Source organism: Brugia malayi (assembly GCF_000002995.4).
Source record: "Brugia malayi strain FR3 genome assembly, contig: Bm_v4_ChrX_scaffold_001, whole genome shotgun sequence".
NCBI classification, from domain to species: Eukaryota; Metazoa; Nematoda; class Chromadorea; order Rhabditida; family Onchocercidae; genus Brugia; species Brugia malayi.
Window position 1 is genome coordinate 8,276,963 of NW_025062479.1, and position 13,402 is coordinate 8,290,364.

General features: G+C 34.7%; 3 protein-coding genes across 4 annotated transcripts; 2 read left to right on the forward strand and 1 right to left on the reverse strand.

The window, feature by feature from the left end:
• Window positions 1–1,912: 1,912 nt before the first annotated feature.
• On the forward strand, window positions 1,913–5,140 carry Bm7073 (Uncharacterized protein; the record flags this gene model as incomplete). The annotated part of the gene is made up of 7 exons (XM_043074104.1): window positions 1,913–2,077; window positions 2,313–2,504; window positions 2,775–2,888; window positions 3,278–3,459; window positions 3,714–3,749; window positions 4,588–4,889; window positions 5,085–5,140. The coding sequence occupies 7 exons, from the start codon at window positions 1,913–1,915 to the stop codon at window positions 5,138–5,140; spliced, it is 1,047 nt and encodes a 348-aa protein (XP_042930038.1).
• A 450-nt stretch (window positions 5,141–5,590) lies between these two features.
• Window positions 5,591–6,172, reverse strand: Bm8 (Uncharacterized protein; the record flags this gene model as incomplete). The annotated part of the gene is made up of 2 exons (XM_043074105.1): window positions 5,591–5,604; window positions 6,097–6,172. 2 exons carry the CDS (start codon window positions 6,170–6,172, stop codon window positions 5,591–5,593), a joined length of 90 nt encoding a protein of 29 aa, XP_042930039.1.
• A 1,243-nt stretch (window positions 6,173–7,415) lies between these two features.
• On the forward strand, window positions 7,416–12,328 carry Bma-mel-46 (Uncharacterized protein; the record flags this gene model as incomplete). Of its 2 annotated transcripts, none has more annotated exons than XM_043074106.1 (13): window positions 7,416–7,581; window positions 7,696–7,876; window positions 7,948–8,145; window positions 8,314–8,411; window positions 8,836–8,887; window positions 9,113–9,254; window positions 9,409–9,514; window positions 9,611–9,780; window positions 9,934–10,191; window positions 10,496–10,825; window positions 11,481–11,594; window positions 11,800–11,933; window positions 12,058–12,328. In XM_043074106.1, 13 exons carry the CDS (start codon window positions 7,416–7,418, stop codon window positions 12,326–12,328), a joined length of 2,220 nt encoding a protein of 739 aa, XP_042930040.1. The 2 variants fall into 2 exon arrangements, with proteins under 2 accessions (XP_042930040.1, XP_042930041.1); XM_043074107.1 differs by having other exon boundaries at window positions 12,136–12,328.
• Window positions 12,329–13,402: the final 1,074 nt, after the last annotated feature.

Here is a 13,402-nt window from a genome sequence, read left to right on the forward strand (position 1 = left end):
CTATTGATTGTACAGTGATGAGGATGAAAGTAAGGCTAACGGAAAGTATCACTTCTGGTCCGAGATAGTGCGTTACGGTTGTTAAAATTTCGTCTTTTGTTTGAGTAACGTCATAATTACTACAACCGCGAAGACTTGCTGTCGATTAAGCACTGGTGTTGGTACAGCTGTTGGTGTAGACGGAAGAAAAATACTGCACCAGCATAACCAAAACTCCACTAAGTACAGGCTGCTTTGATTGGTATGTCCTCTCAAGCCTTTGCCCGGCTATAGATCAAACGAAGAAGGTTACGGTAATTTCGAGGGAAGGACTCGTGTCTTACGGTACCGATTTAATGGCGTGAAATCGTTTCTTTGACGGTAGTTGTTCTACGGCTAGTGAAATTGCACTGTTGCTATACTTTTTGGTTACGTGGTACAGTGGGATTGAGTTGAAAGGAAGCAGTCAAACCAAGATCAAGGAGTAGTTAGTTGCTGTGGATGACTAGCTTTTAAAGGTATGCATTTCGAGAACGATATGAACTCCTCATGCGTTACATGGTTAAAACATGTGCGAGAAATATGTGTCCGAGTGATGATTCCTTTCAAGAATTTAGAAGCAACGATTTGGTTGTAAGAACTAGAGCTTGCAACCTTCAGAATAAATGTTTAAGAAGCATGACGATCAAGTGGTGTTCTTACGGAACATTAAAAAAAATAAAGCGATAGATAAAGAGGGAAGATAGGCATCACGAACAATTCGCTACAAGCAAAAAAAAATGAATTATTCCTCGACTCCATGTCAAGCTGTAACATTCTCTCTATTTTATTTTTCTTTTTTTCTGTTTCGTGTCCTTGTAATTTATGGTTATCAGAGTACTAAAGGACTTAGGGGATGTTTTCAGTATGAGGACACTCACGTCGTTGATCGAAGTGATTTTGTTGTTTTGTGTTTAGGGAGAAAGAGAACACGTTGTATATTCTTATCATGTCTCCTTATTAGCATAAGTATTTGCGTTGATTTTAAGAATCACTGTATGTCGCGAATATTTTATCATTAATCATTGCCATTTCATTTTATTTTTCTAACTTAATATGTGAAGAAGTTATTAGGACAAAAGTAACAAAAGTAAATCAGCCAGTGGACAGAGTGATACGACAACTCATCTCTTGAACTTCCTTCGGGTGATTTAGACAAAGCTATATTTGGTATGGAATCGGGTAAAATGAAGAACTGGAATGTTAAGAGATGAATATGTTAATGCAGTTGCCTTATTCATTCCTTTTGTCAGCTGTTTGCAGGGAACGTTACTCTCACGTGCATTTCTTGCCTACCTTTTCTGTTTTAACAGGCAAGACAGGTTTTTTTGGCTTGGTTGAGAAGACTAAAGCTCTGTTAACATGTTGTAAACAAGATTGTTAGCTATAAAATAAGATCTTTCAGATGATGTCTTTAAAACCAAAATCAGATTTTATAAATCGTCGTCAAGAATGAGCTGTGCAGGACAAATCATATACATTATAATCAACAGCTGGGTTGTATACCTGCATGCACAACTTTCTATCGTTATAAAATCGTTGTAAAAAAAATGAATAGTTATTGTTACTTCCTACCTGATATTACTGATAACAAAAAATTGCTCGAAATTTCAATTTTTATTCTCGTTGTGATTAATTAATTTATCATCGTTAATTATAATTTATTTTCATTACCCAAGTAATTTACCACATTTTACTCACTTCTTAATGAAAAAATTCCCGGAATTATAATTACTCACTTGTTTGATGAAATAATTTAATCATTTTTATCCTCTGCCTGTCCTATTTTTACTTTCGAATGAGTAGCTGAATTACTAAAAATAGTTGGGCGATCAGTAATCACTAGGTCTTGGAATCGAGCACTTCACTTAGTGTAAATTGTGCAGGGAAGTTGATGCGAGTCAAAAGAAGGTTATTGAAGGTTGCAGGAAGCCGTTGCTATGCCAAGTTTTTCCGGACAACCACAACAACGTGCAGCTGTCATACGTATGGTCCAGTGGACGAAGATGATACAACGATTATATTATCTGCAATATTCGGATCGTTATTTATTAGCGAAGTTAAACCATAGAATATATTATAGTTGTGTAGTTTATCTGTAGCTTTTTCTATTTGCTGAATAGGCACACAATTAATGTCGCTGCTTATATTTGTAGTGAAAGAGATGTTCTTTCTTAGATTTTATTTTTATATGGACTCCAGTACAGTTCTGATCTATGCCCGTCACTAATCGCTAGTGAATATATTCATCTATTTTTGTTTAGCAAATTTGTAGTGAGATGATCAGTTTTTAGCAAATGGAAGGATTAGGTGCTAATGTGGAGCTATGCGACATTGGAAAGCAGACATTATCTGATGGTTCCATAATCAAGTTCCCTCCAGTTTTGTTCGGTACCCCTGGCAATGATAAGGCCAAAAAAACACTTCTCATTGATGGTCATTTGAATATACAACCTGCTGAAAAGTTGGAAATACAGAATCTTTCAGTCTTGTTGAATAGGTGCATAATATACTGTTTATAATTGCAACTTCACGGTCAGCGCAGTTCCTTACCATTTCACATTTAGAGATAAATTTAGTGGTTACTTCACATGAATGAAATAGTCGTCACAGTAATGAGTCTTTCGAGAAAAGCATAATATATCTTGGAAATTTCGAAGACTGTTGTGAGACCATTGTGATAAATTATCTGTCGTGACATGATCCCATAATTCTTAGGTTGTGTAAAGAAAAACTATATATGAAATTGCTTTCAGGGTGGGGAATTATGTGAATGTGGCTCAACCGACGACAAAGGACCAGTAGTTGCATGGATAAATGCACTGGAAACGTTGTATAAATCTGAAATCCCAATACGAGTAAATATAAAGGTATAATTTGAGCAGTTTATTATAATTGAATAGTAGGTAGTCATGGAATTCAGACTACGGATATACGAATATTAATCATTGAATTGTCATTGTTACGATTTCTTTTTCATATTAAATGTGTTATAAACGTGATGCGGATAATAACAGGAGTTAATTCATATTTATAGGAAGTTATTGGGTGATATAAATTGCAATATAGAACACTACTGCTCAACACATGTGAACACTAGTGTTGTAGTTGCTTTAAAGAGGTGAATTCAGAATGGTCTCAGAAGTTTTTATTGATTTTATCCGAGATCAGTATGCCTCTAAAAGCGTGAATTAAGGAAGGAAGACGTACCACGTTCGAGCATATATTACCATCGAAAAAGCAGTATTGAGTGTTGTAGACTCCATTTATGCATTCTACTGATTTGAAGTTCTGTTTCGAAGCAATGGAAGAAAGTGGCTCATTAGGACTGGAAGAAATATTAGAGAACAAGGACACTTTCCTGAATAATTTCAACTTCACTTGTATATCTGATAGCTATTGGCTTGGCAAAACCAAGCCTTGCATTTCGTACGACTTGAGGTGTCCAGATTGATTTTTGACATGACACATTGTAGTATTAAAATCATTGCAACTTTTATATTTCTTTATGGCCCTTATTTCACCCCACTTATTTATGCATCTACGTGAACACTTAGCTATGCTTAACTGTTTTTCATAGACCTAATAGAAGAGTGACGATATCCTTTATTAATCTCTGTTACCTCTTGATTTCGTTATTTATGCGCTGTGCTTAGGAGTTCTTACTACTATTTCATCGAGATAATTGATTACAGGCCGGACTTACATAGCGGCATATTCGGAGGCTCAGTGTAAGTTCATTTTTGACTATTAATCTAAATGCATTATGGACATATATGATCCAAGGGATTTTCTGTATTGACATCATAGAAATATTTTTATCCTTATCAAATGAAAAAAAAAATCTGTGATTTATACCATTACTTGTTGAAAATATTCCATTAAATTATCGTAATATGTAGTTTATCCCGTCACTGCCATATATTTTAGGTTTTCTTTGAACTTATTGTTGACCGGTTGGCACAAACGAATAGTCGGAATAAACTTTATTTTAACGACATTATAAGAATTACGAGATAATATCAAACATAATACCACAAGTAGTTAAGTGCAGGGAAATTTGGCTCAGATTAGCTGAATGTTGTTGTTGAGTAGAGATGAATGAGATGTACAGGGAGTGCTGGAACGAACCGAATTAAAGCTTGCTATCGCTAAAGATTCCAAACAAAGGATTTAACTTACATAGTGTGGGCATTAGTTTGCAACAGTAGACTTTTACAAATGAGTAGACTGAAAATCAGATATAATGATTTATTTAGAACATTCCGGCAATGCACGAGGCTTCCCTTACAACATTGCAGCAATTCACATAAGATTGCTAAGCATAAGTTGGAAGATCTTTGCAACATATCGATATTGTACATAAGCTTATTTACAGTTTAAAGGATACCTAATTAACTAATTCTTAAAGGATAAGAATTAGGTAATTATTTATTACATCTTATAGATTTGTCACAAATTTATTTCGATGTGCTGTAAAATTTCGGTTTTTCCGATATCATTTAAATAGTTAACGAAGATCATGTAATCATGTAACGCAGACCATGTAAAAGGTACTATTTGTTCTAGATACGAGCCAATGGCAGATTTAGTTTGGGTGATTAGTCAGTTAACGGATGTGGAGGGAAACATCTTGATTCAAGATATTATGAATTTGGTGACTCCAGTAACGAATGAAGAAAGGAAATTGTACGAAACCCTTGATTTCGGTGTGATACGTATTATTTATTGCCACTGTGGTATGAGACTAAATCATTTCCTCATTGTTCAGGAGGAATATCGTGCCGATATTGGTGCCATCAAATTATTAAGCGATTCAAAAGAAAAAATACTGATGAAACGATGGAGATATCTTACTCTTTCACTACATGGTGCATTTCTTGACTGCCAACTTTTATCTTTATAACTGATCTATATTATTAGTTACAGCTATATCTATAATCATATAAGTTTCATGAGCAATGATCAGTAACATGCTTGTGTTGCTTTTTTTGTACTATGATTTAATGGTGGTACAACGAGTTACGCGTTTTATATATTTTTAAATTGTGTTCTATTTATTAAAGGAATCGTAGGAGCATCTAGTGGCGAAGATGCGAAATGGTCATTCCTGCCAAAGTAACTGGAAAGTTCAGCATTCGACTTGTGCCAAAGATGAAGCCAGCGAAAGTGAACAGAGTTGTTTGACAGCATTTGAACGCATTACGGAAGATTAGAATTTCTCTCCCAATCACTTCGAGTAAATGGTTTAGTCGTTACCTGCAAGCTTTGCTGCTTTGTAGTTATTATGAATAAAGGAGATCATTTCAGAATAAAGAATAAAGCCACTTCATTCTGGTGTTTATTGGTTATCTGACTTCAAGGATTCTCCTATCAGTATGCAGCAAGAGCTATCTAGAAAGGTAAATCCTTTTCCTTTTTTCACTCACCAAATTTTCACTGCTGTCTTACAACTGCATTTTTAGTGTGTGGTATAGCACCGGATTACATCCGAGAAGGTGATAGCATACCAGTTACCAAAATATTTCAATAGATGACCAGAAGCAGCGTACTTCTATTACCCATCAGATCATCAGATGACATGGCCTACTCGCAGAACGAAAAAATAAATTTGGTGAATTATATGGATGGCATCAAATTGTTAGGGGCTTACATCCTTGAGCTATGCTCTTTATGAAGTAGTAATTTCTTTCTCAGGAAGAGGTCAATTTCACCATTGACCAGTTTTTCATATATGGAAGCTGGTGGGACACTTCTTCCTATTTATGACAACTTGCACTATTGCAATGAAAAATTTGATTATAATGTGTATTATTGTTTTTTTTTTTTTGATTATAATACATAAGTATTACTTGGCAGTTCATGTGTCGTAGTATGTTACTTCATCATGATGGAATAAATAATGGATACTTCCAACAGTTATCAAGTAGTCATTAGACAAAAATTCTGAGCGAATGGCTTAATTCGTAAACGGAAAAAGAATGCTAGTACTTCGGGATACACTGTTTTGCTTCGTAATGCTACAATGAGCCACACTTATTTTTGTTAGCTCTTCAGCACAGTTAAAAACCGAATAACCTTGAAATGCTCGGTCATTAGAATTGTTTGCATTGCTCACATTTGGGATTGCTCGTATGACATAGTGAAGAAACATTGTTCGGCCATAGAAATTGTAAATATAGAAATATGAGTCATTTTTGGAAAAAGCATCACTAAAACGTTTTTATGAAACAAACTGAAGTAGAATCTCAGCGTCTTGTTTCCACATTTATTATTTAGTAAGACTTATCTCTGAAGATTTTCAAATATTTCGTCACTTCACTCCGTACAACTTACAGGATTATGCTTCAACGTTTAGTGGTCAAATTTCTCTTTAGTGAGTTGTCTTAGGTTGGTTATCTTTGTAAAGAACTTAGGTAAATTCTCACAATTTTATTGTGGATGGGTTTTCTGTCATCATCAGTTAATGAAATTGACTTGCCTTCATAGGTGCAGTTGACAGATCTTCGACCAAAACTTTTTAAGCACCTTTCTGTTGTGCTTTAGACTCAGCATGTAAAAACGGTAGGCCTGTATCTGTTTTACAAGGATGAAATGTACGACGTTATCCTAAAGCTAAGGCTAAGATCGTAAGGCTGGAATAATCGTAAAAATGTGTATATGTACAAACCTTTCAAGCAATTTTCACTTTTGAAATTCGGTACGATAGTTCAAGTCTTGCAGATGTCCAGTTCCAAGGAATTTTTTTCTTCTTTGCTTTTACAACAAAGACCCATTTACAACTCCACTACTGACCATGGCTGATAGGAACTAGAAAAACGTAATTCACAGAGCTCCGTTCCAGTGAATTCCAACTGTCTTCTTATGGAATGTTCCACCACACACCAGTGTACAAGAAGGGATAACAGACCCTGATTGGCAATAGGATGGATGTTTTCGCAACGGACTGTTGTAGTGAGTCGTAAGTTTATCGTTTGTTTGCACTTTTGTTGAAGCAATAGGAAGTGTCATTAGTTCGAAAGGTTTTGGAGATTTTCACCTGTGGGTAGGTGACGGGAGTTATATCGCATCTTATGCAGCTATTATGAATTTTGAGATTGCGGGAAACTGGAATATAGGTCCCAAGACGTTATGAAGTATAACAGTTTTACATTTTCAAAGAGTAATGCAATGAATCTTAATAAGAAACGTGAACTGATAACTCTTCTTCCTCTGTTTTGCACTGAAGAAATGAAAATGAAGAGGTTAGCAGAAATGAGACATCTGCAAGAAATTAAGAACAGTATCGTTTGTTGATATCGTTTTGTCTAAAAAAGCAATGAGATTAAAACGGTAGTTTAATAGGGTTGTAATGGCTCGCTATTTGGATTCTAAATATATGAATTTTCAGTTTTGTCATGAATATGGGGGAGGTAGTACGAACTATAGATGTCGAGACGGATGTCCCTGATTTCAGTTCGCTAATGCTTAATCGAACTTCGTTGAACGCATTAGCTAAAGCTGGTTTCATCAAGCCATCTCCAGTACAAGCTCAAGCTATCCCATTTGGCATGCTTGGACTTGGTAGTTCATTTCGTGTGCAAAATTTTCTGTAGTAATAATAATTCTGTCAAGTTCCTAGACATTTCCACTTTTTCGCTTCAAAATTTGGCTGGAGATAATTAAAGCTCACTGCAGATTTGCTCGTACAAGCAAAATCCGGAACTGGAAAAACAATGGTTTTTTCTTTGTTGGCTGTAGAAAACCTGAATGCTCAGTTTGGGCGTCCACAAGTGTTGATCGTAGCTCCAACTCGTGAAATTGCTTCACAAATAGTCTCTTATATCAGAATGCTTGCTCCTTCTGTGATCCATGTGGGGTAATCTTTCTCACATAATTGCTTTTTTGACTAGTAAGTTACGCATCACGTAATTCTTGGGTTGTTATTAGGATGTTTGTTGGTGGAAATGAGAAGGGCGTTGCGGAAGATATTCAAAAACTCAGGAAAAGTATTCACATTGTTGTTGGAACAACAGGCCGTCTTTGCCATCTTGTTCGAATCAACGCATTGCGGTTATCCCATGTACGGTTGTTTGTTCTGGACGAGGCTGATAAGCTTATGGAAGACAGTTTTCAGAAAGAAATCAAGTTAGTTTGCTGAAACCAGTTGAAATTATCATGAAGTAAATAAAAATTGGAAAGATTTGTAATTTTTAGCTGTTGGACGATTTTGATTTTGTTGCATCAAATCACAAAGCGAGAGAACTGCAGCATTTCATTGTGTCTTTCTTGCCTGTTAAATATAATTTCATTTAGTTATCTGTTCTCTACACTGCCACCGGAAAAGCAAATAGCTGTGTTCTCAGCTACTTATCCATATAGGCTGGATACAACTCTTATGCACTACATGAGAGGTTTATTCATTACTTATTTTTATATAGTGAACAAAACTGGTCATTTATCACCAATCCATAATGTGCATTATGGTGACATACCCATTTATTAGGCGTGACCATAAATCTACCTCGATGCTGCAGTCAATACATTCCCCAGTTTGTTCACTGAATAGGCAGTGTTCCAGCAACGTCACTTTGATGAGCCTGTATTTCTGGGTTTCCTAAAAAATTTAGAATTATGTAATATTGTTTTTGGACTTTGAATATGATTCCAGTCATAACTTATTGTCATCCTACGGCATCAAAATCGAACTTTGGGAAGGATTTTGCAAAAAAAAATTTGAGCTGTGAAAATTTGATTTCTTGGTCTTCAATATGTTTCAGATTTCTTTATCGTTATTTCTTTTTTTAAGTCTTTTGTATCAGGATAATTATCCTACAGATGTACACCTGGTGCGTGTGGATAAAGATGCACAGTTACTTGGTGTCAAACAGTACGTGATTGTTGCTCGCAATGGAACCAGGAAAATGAACGTTTTGCTGCGCTTATTGGTTCACCTTCGTTATGGTCAATGTATCGTCTTTGTCAATGATCATAAAAATTGAGTTCTACAATGTATTTGTGATGTGCTTTCAAAAGAATTGAAAATAATGTAGTTAATATGTTTGTTGGTGGCATTTAAAAAGGAAAAAATTGCTGCATTGAAGCTTTATTTCAGATGTGAGGAGCTTTGTGCAGATTTACAACGAGCAAAATTTGATGCGGTTAGCATTTCTGGTAGTATGCCACAAACTGATCGTACAAAAGCGATACGGAGACTCAAAAACTGCTTAGTTAAATTACTCATTTCAACCGATCTTGTAAGTTTCTCAAATCATCGATCTTAAATGTTTCTTTTTCTGCGCAACCTCCTTTGCTATTTGGTCACAGTGCTTCACTTTTCATTTTTTTTTTTTTGACTTAATCACATAGTAACTTTTGCAGCTGGAGTTTTTCTGCAATTTATTGTTTTAGACAGCACGAGGAATTGATGCTCCAGGCGTCAATATTGTGGTCAACTATGGAAGTCCACTTATATTAGCCACTTATTTGCATCGAATTGGGCGTGCTGGACGTTTTGGTATTATCAAGTTTAAAGTTGCAAAAAATTATGTTGCAAATTTCATTGTAGTTTTGTTTTTGTCATAAATAAATATGTTAAATATATATTCTTTAGGTACACAAGGTGCTGCTTTTACAATTATCAATAGTGATAAAGAGCTGAAGTTGTTCAGTGATTTCGTTGTCGAGGGAAAACTTCGAACTAAGCTATTACGAGCAAGAGAGGAGTGGCCTAGCAATCTCATCTATGACGATGGATTTTTTAACAGTTCTGAAGACTTCCGTGTAAGTGTTGAATAAATTGGTATAGTTTCGTAATGCAAATGCGTTCTGTTTTTTCGGGATTGAGTTTACGTTCATTTGGAATTGAATTTACGTTCTCGTTATGTCTACTGATATAAGTGATGTCAAATACTGATTGTAACACTTCTCTTGTAGCCCTACACAACAAGGAATTGGCATAGTCAGCAAAGTTATGATGTTGAAAGGGGTGAGGGAAACGTATCCGAATTCATCGGGATTGGTTCAGACTTGCGAGAATGTGAAAAAGAATCTAATTTCTATGGAGACACGACCTCATTGCATCATAAGTCGGAGAAGCGCATCTATTCCAGTCAAGATTTTTACAACATATGTAGGAGTATGACGAATAATGAAATCCCTGATGTACTTTTAAAGAATTTGATTGCATTGAAGGTCATTTATTTATTCATTTCTTTGTAGATTTGAACTTGCCAGCAAGTGAACTGATTCAAATTAATTGCGAGATTGTAGCATAGAGTGGTTCTGCTTTGGCAGTAATAACTTTAGCATTCTCAAATGGATAAGGCTGTATTGGATTTGGTTAATAAAGAAAGAAACTGATAAGAGCTGTCGAAATTTTAACTATTAGGTACACTACGGGATATGAAACTTGCTAAATGAACTGTTTTTTGTGAGTTTTTTTGATGGCATACTCGTCATACTCCTACATGAGTTGTAACCGTAAAGCTTTTTTCAGATACGATCACCATATAACTTCGATTTAACGCGAAAAAATACTCTGATGGTGTTACGAGTGGGTACTGTAAATAAAAACAGTCAGAACATAAATAATCATGAAAAATCTTGTCACAAAAAACCTGTTTGCTTGCTAAATAACAAAACAGATCTCAATGTGGACATTAGCATACCAAAACATGGTATGAATTGCAGAAAGAAAAGGTATTTAAGGAATCAGATTCTTGCTATTCGAAATGTGTTGTGCGATGAGGAATGGTTGCGGTACGCCAGTCTTCGTTTCGGTTCAACTGTGCGATATGAACCGTTTTTGATTTGTAGATTTAATGAAGTAAGTTATGGAGTAAAATTGTTGAAATCACACTACTCGACATATACTATAGCCTTAATGAACAATATTATTCATTTAAAAAGGAGAAAATAAGGAAAATATGCATCAGGCAAAACTAAGTGGTTCAGCGACGGATTATGTTTGTTTTTCTGATTTCAAGACACTTGAATTTATCAGTCTTTCGAAATATGAACCAGATTTATTGAGTTTTAGCGTATCAAAACAGGGTTTTTAGCTTACGCCTAAATAGACTGTAAATTGAATTTTTTGATTTGGTCAAATAAGTTTCACTGAGCATTCGTTTTTCCGAGAATTTTCTTCAGGTAACACTGTTCGAAAAAGCCGTCTTTTATATAATTCTGTTTTTTCGTTACCGGATAGGATGCATTTTTAACATACATTGAACTGCATTTTTGAAGGCTGTGACTACAACTTCCTAAAATTCCAATCAGCAGTAGCGCTGTCGCCTTGTTTTCCTTTGAAAAAAAATTTCTGCACTGAAGAATATTAGAGGTTTAAGAAGTTTGAAATACTGCATGTATTTGACTTCCAGTTATATTTCTCAAACAAGGCGACGTATTTAGAGAATTGTGGAAAAAAATCTCTTTCTTCATTTGAATAATTTATATTTATGAATGATTTACTTAATTTACAGGGAATTCCAGTTGATCGATCGGACGAAAAATATGTGAGGAAACCCAGTTTGATAGGAAGTCATAATTTGGAAGAACTGAATCCAAAACGAGGCGAGGGACATCAGCGGAAAAAAGTTCTAATTCCATTTTTTTTTTTCAATTTTTGTTTTCTGTTCATTCCTTCTTTGTTCAGTTTCCAGCGAATAAACTTAGTAGTTAGAAATTATCATCCGACGTTCGTAATCCGACGTTCGAAATGTTTCATTCACTAATTTTCGTTTGTATATTTTGTACTATCGGAATTTATAATTTCATATTCATTGAGCTAAAAGCATTTAGAATGGTAAAAAATACGAAACCTCCGAAGAATTGAAAGCGAAACTTGCGAAGGTTAAGTCAAAGTTCAATTATGAGTTGGTTTTGGGATTGCGTAGAATGAAAGAATGTATGACAACAACCGAAGTAGCAGAAATGTAGGCTTTTTCTATGCCATTTCAGCCAAATTTTATTTTATACTTATTTTGCACCTGAAAAGGTTTGAAGAAATTTGAGGAATTCAACTTTTCTAAGTATGCTATATATTATTTTATTTTATAGTTCCAATCCTTCGTGTTTTGTGGTAGTTGAAATCCGTGCACAAATTACTGCGAGAATAATAATTCGATTATTCTATAGATGTTCCATGGCAAGCCAGATTGAACAGAGAAAACTGACTGAGACAAGTAGTACTCAAACTGATGGACAGTCATTTCATGAAGATAGAAGCGTTGATCGTTTGAATGATTATTGTTGCTCTGGGAGATATATGTGCAGAGAAATAGACCACTTTGCACGGTATATAAAACACATGCGTGGGTTCAAATTTTAAAAGCAATCAATAGTTTTATGTTAAGGTTTTGGTATTTTTATTGTTTGCAGTCTTCTTTGTTTTTGGAAATTATTGGTTGGAATGGCGTATGTGAAATTTTATTACAATGTTGTTTATAATGTTACTGAGAATATTATTTATAATATTTTCGAGACTATTATTCGTTTGGACTCTCCAGATTGTTGAAGTATGAGTTGGTTGAAAATGGGTTTTTTTCAGCTTTCTGGAAGTAGATACTACTGGAAATTGGTTCGAGCATATACACAAGTATAATTTCTAGTATAAATGTATTCCAAGTTTTCTTTATTTCACTTTAAACTGTGAAAAATCTCATGTATCTTTAATTTTAGTATGTTGGTTCTTGAAAGTGCATCACTGCTTCTTTGTAAATATTACTTAGTTGTATCGGAATTATATCTGAATCTAACTTCGCTGCAGTGCTGAAGTATTAAATGGATGGATCACTCAGTGTCATCTTTGGTTATCCTTACCAAAATTTTGTATAACTTTATGGATTGTTTCCTTTATTATTATTGATGTTTTCGAATCTGCAGAAATCACGAAGAATTTCATACCAAATGCCATAAGTTAAAATGACAAATTTTAAGGATTACCATCTGTGCTTCTATGAAGTCTGTGAAGTATTCTTCATTTGCCACCAAATTATACAGTATTTCAATTCAAAAGCCTCTGGTCCTAATTTTTTTAAACAGACGAGTAATTTTCACAATCCTGATATCACTGATAACTGTTTTGTTGGTTGGTATGTGCTAGCGCTGTTACTGCTAACCGAGTTTCCTGATGTTTTGTTATTGATTATACAGATCATCATGCGTATGCATAATCAAATGTTTTATAATGCTAATTTCAGGAATATTATTGCATTTCAGCTCCTCTTTTTGTTCCAGAATTTGAACTTGTAGTATTCATTACTTATGCAAATATCTGTGTAGTTTGAAATGCATATGGCATATTATATTATATGCGTTGATTTATGTTTTTTCTTTTTTTTCACTTATTACGTGTTACATTTGTGCTTTTCTTGCAGTTTATGGTGAATCTGTTTAATAGGAC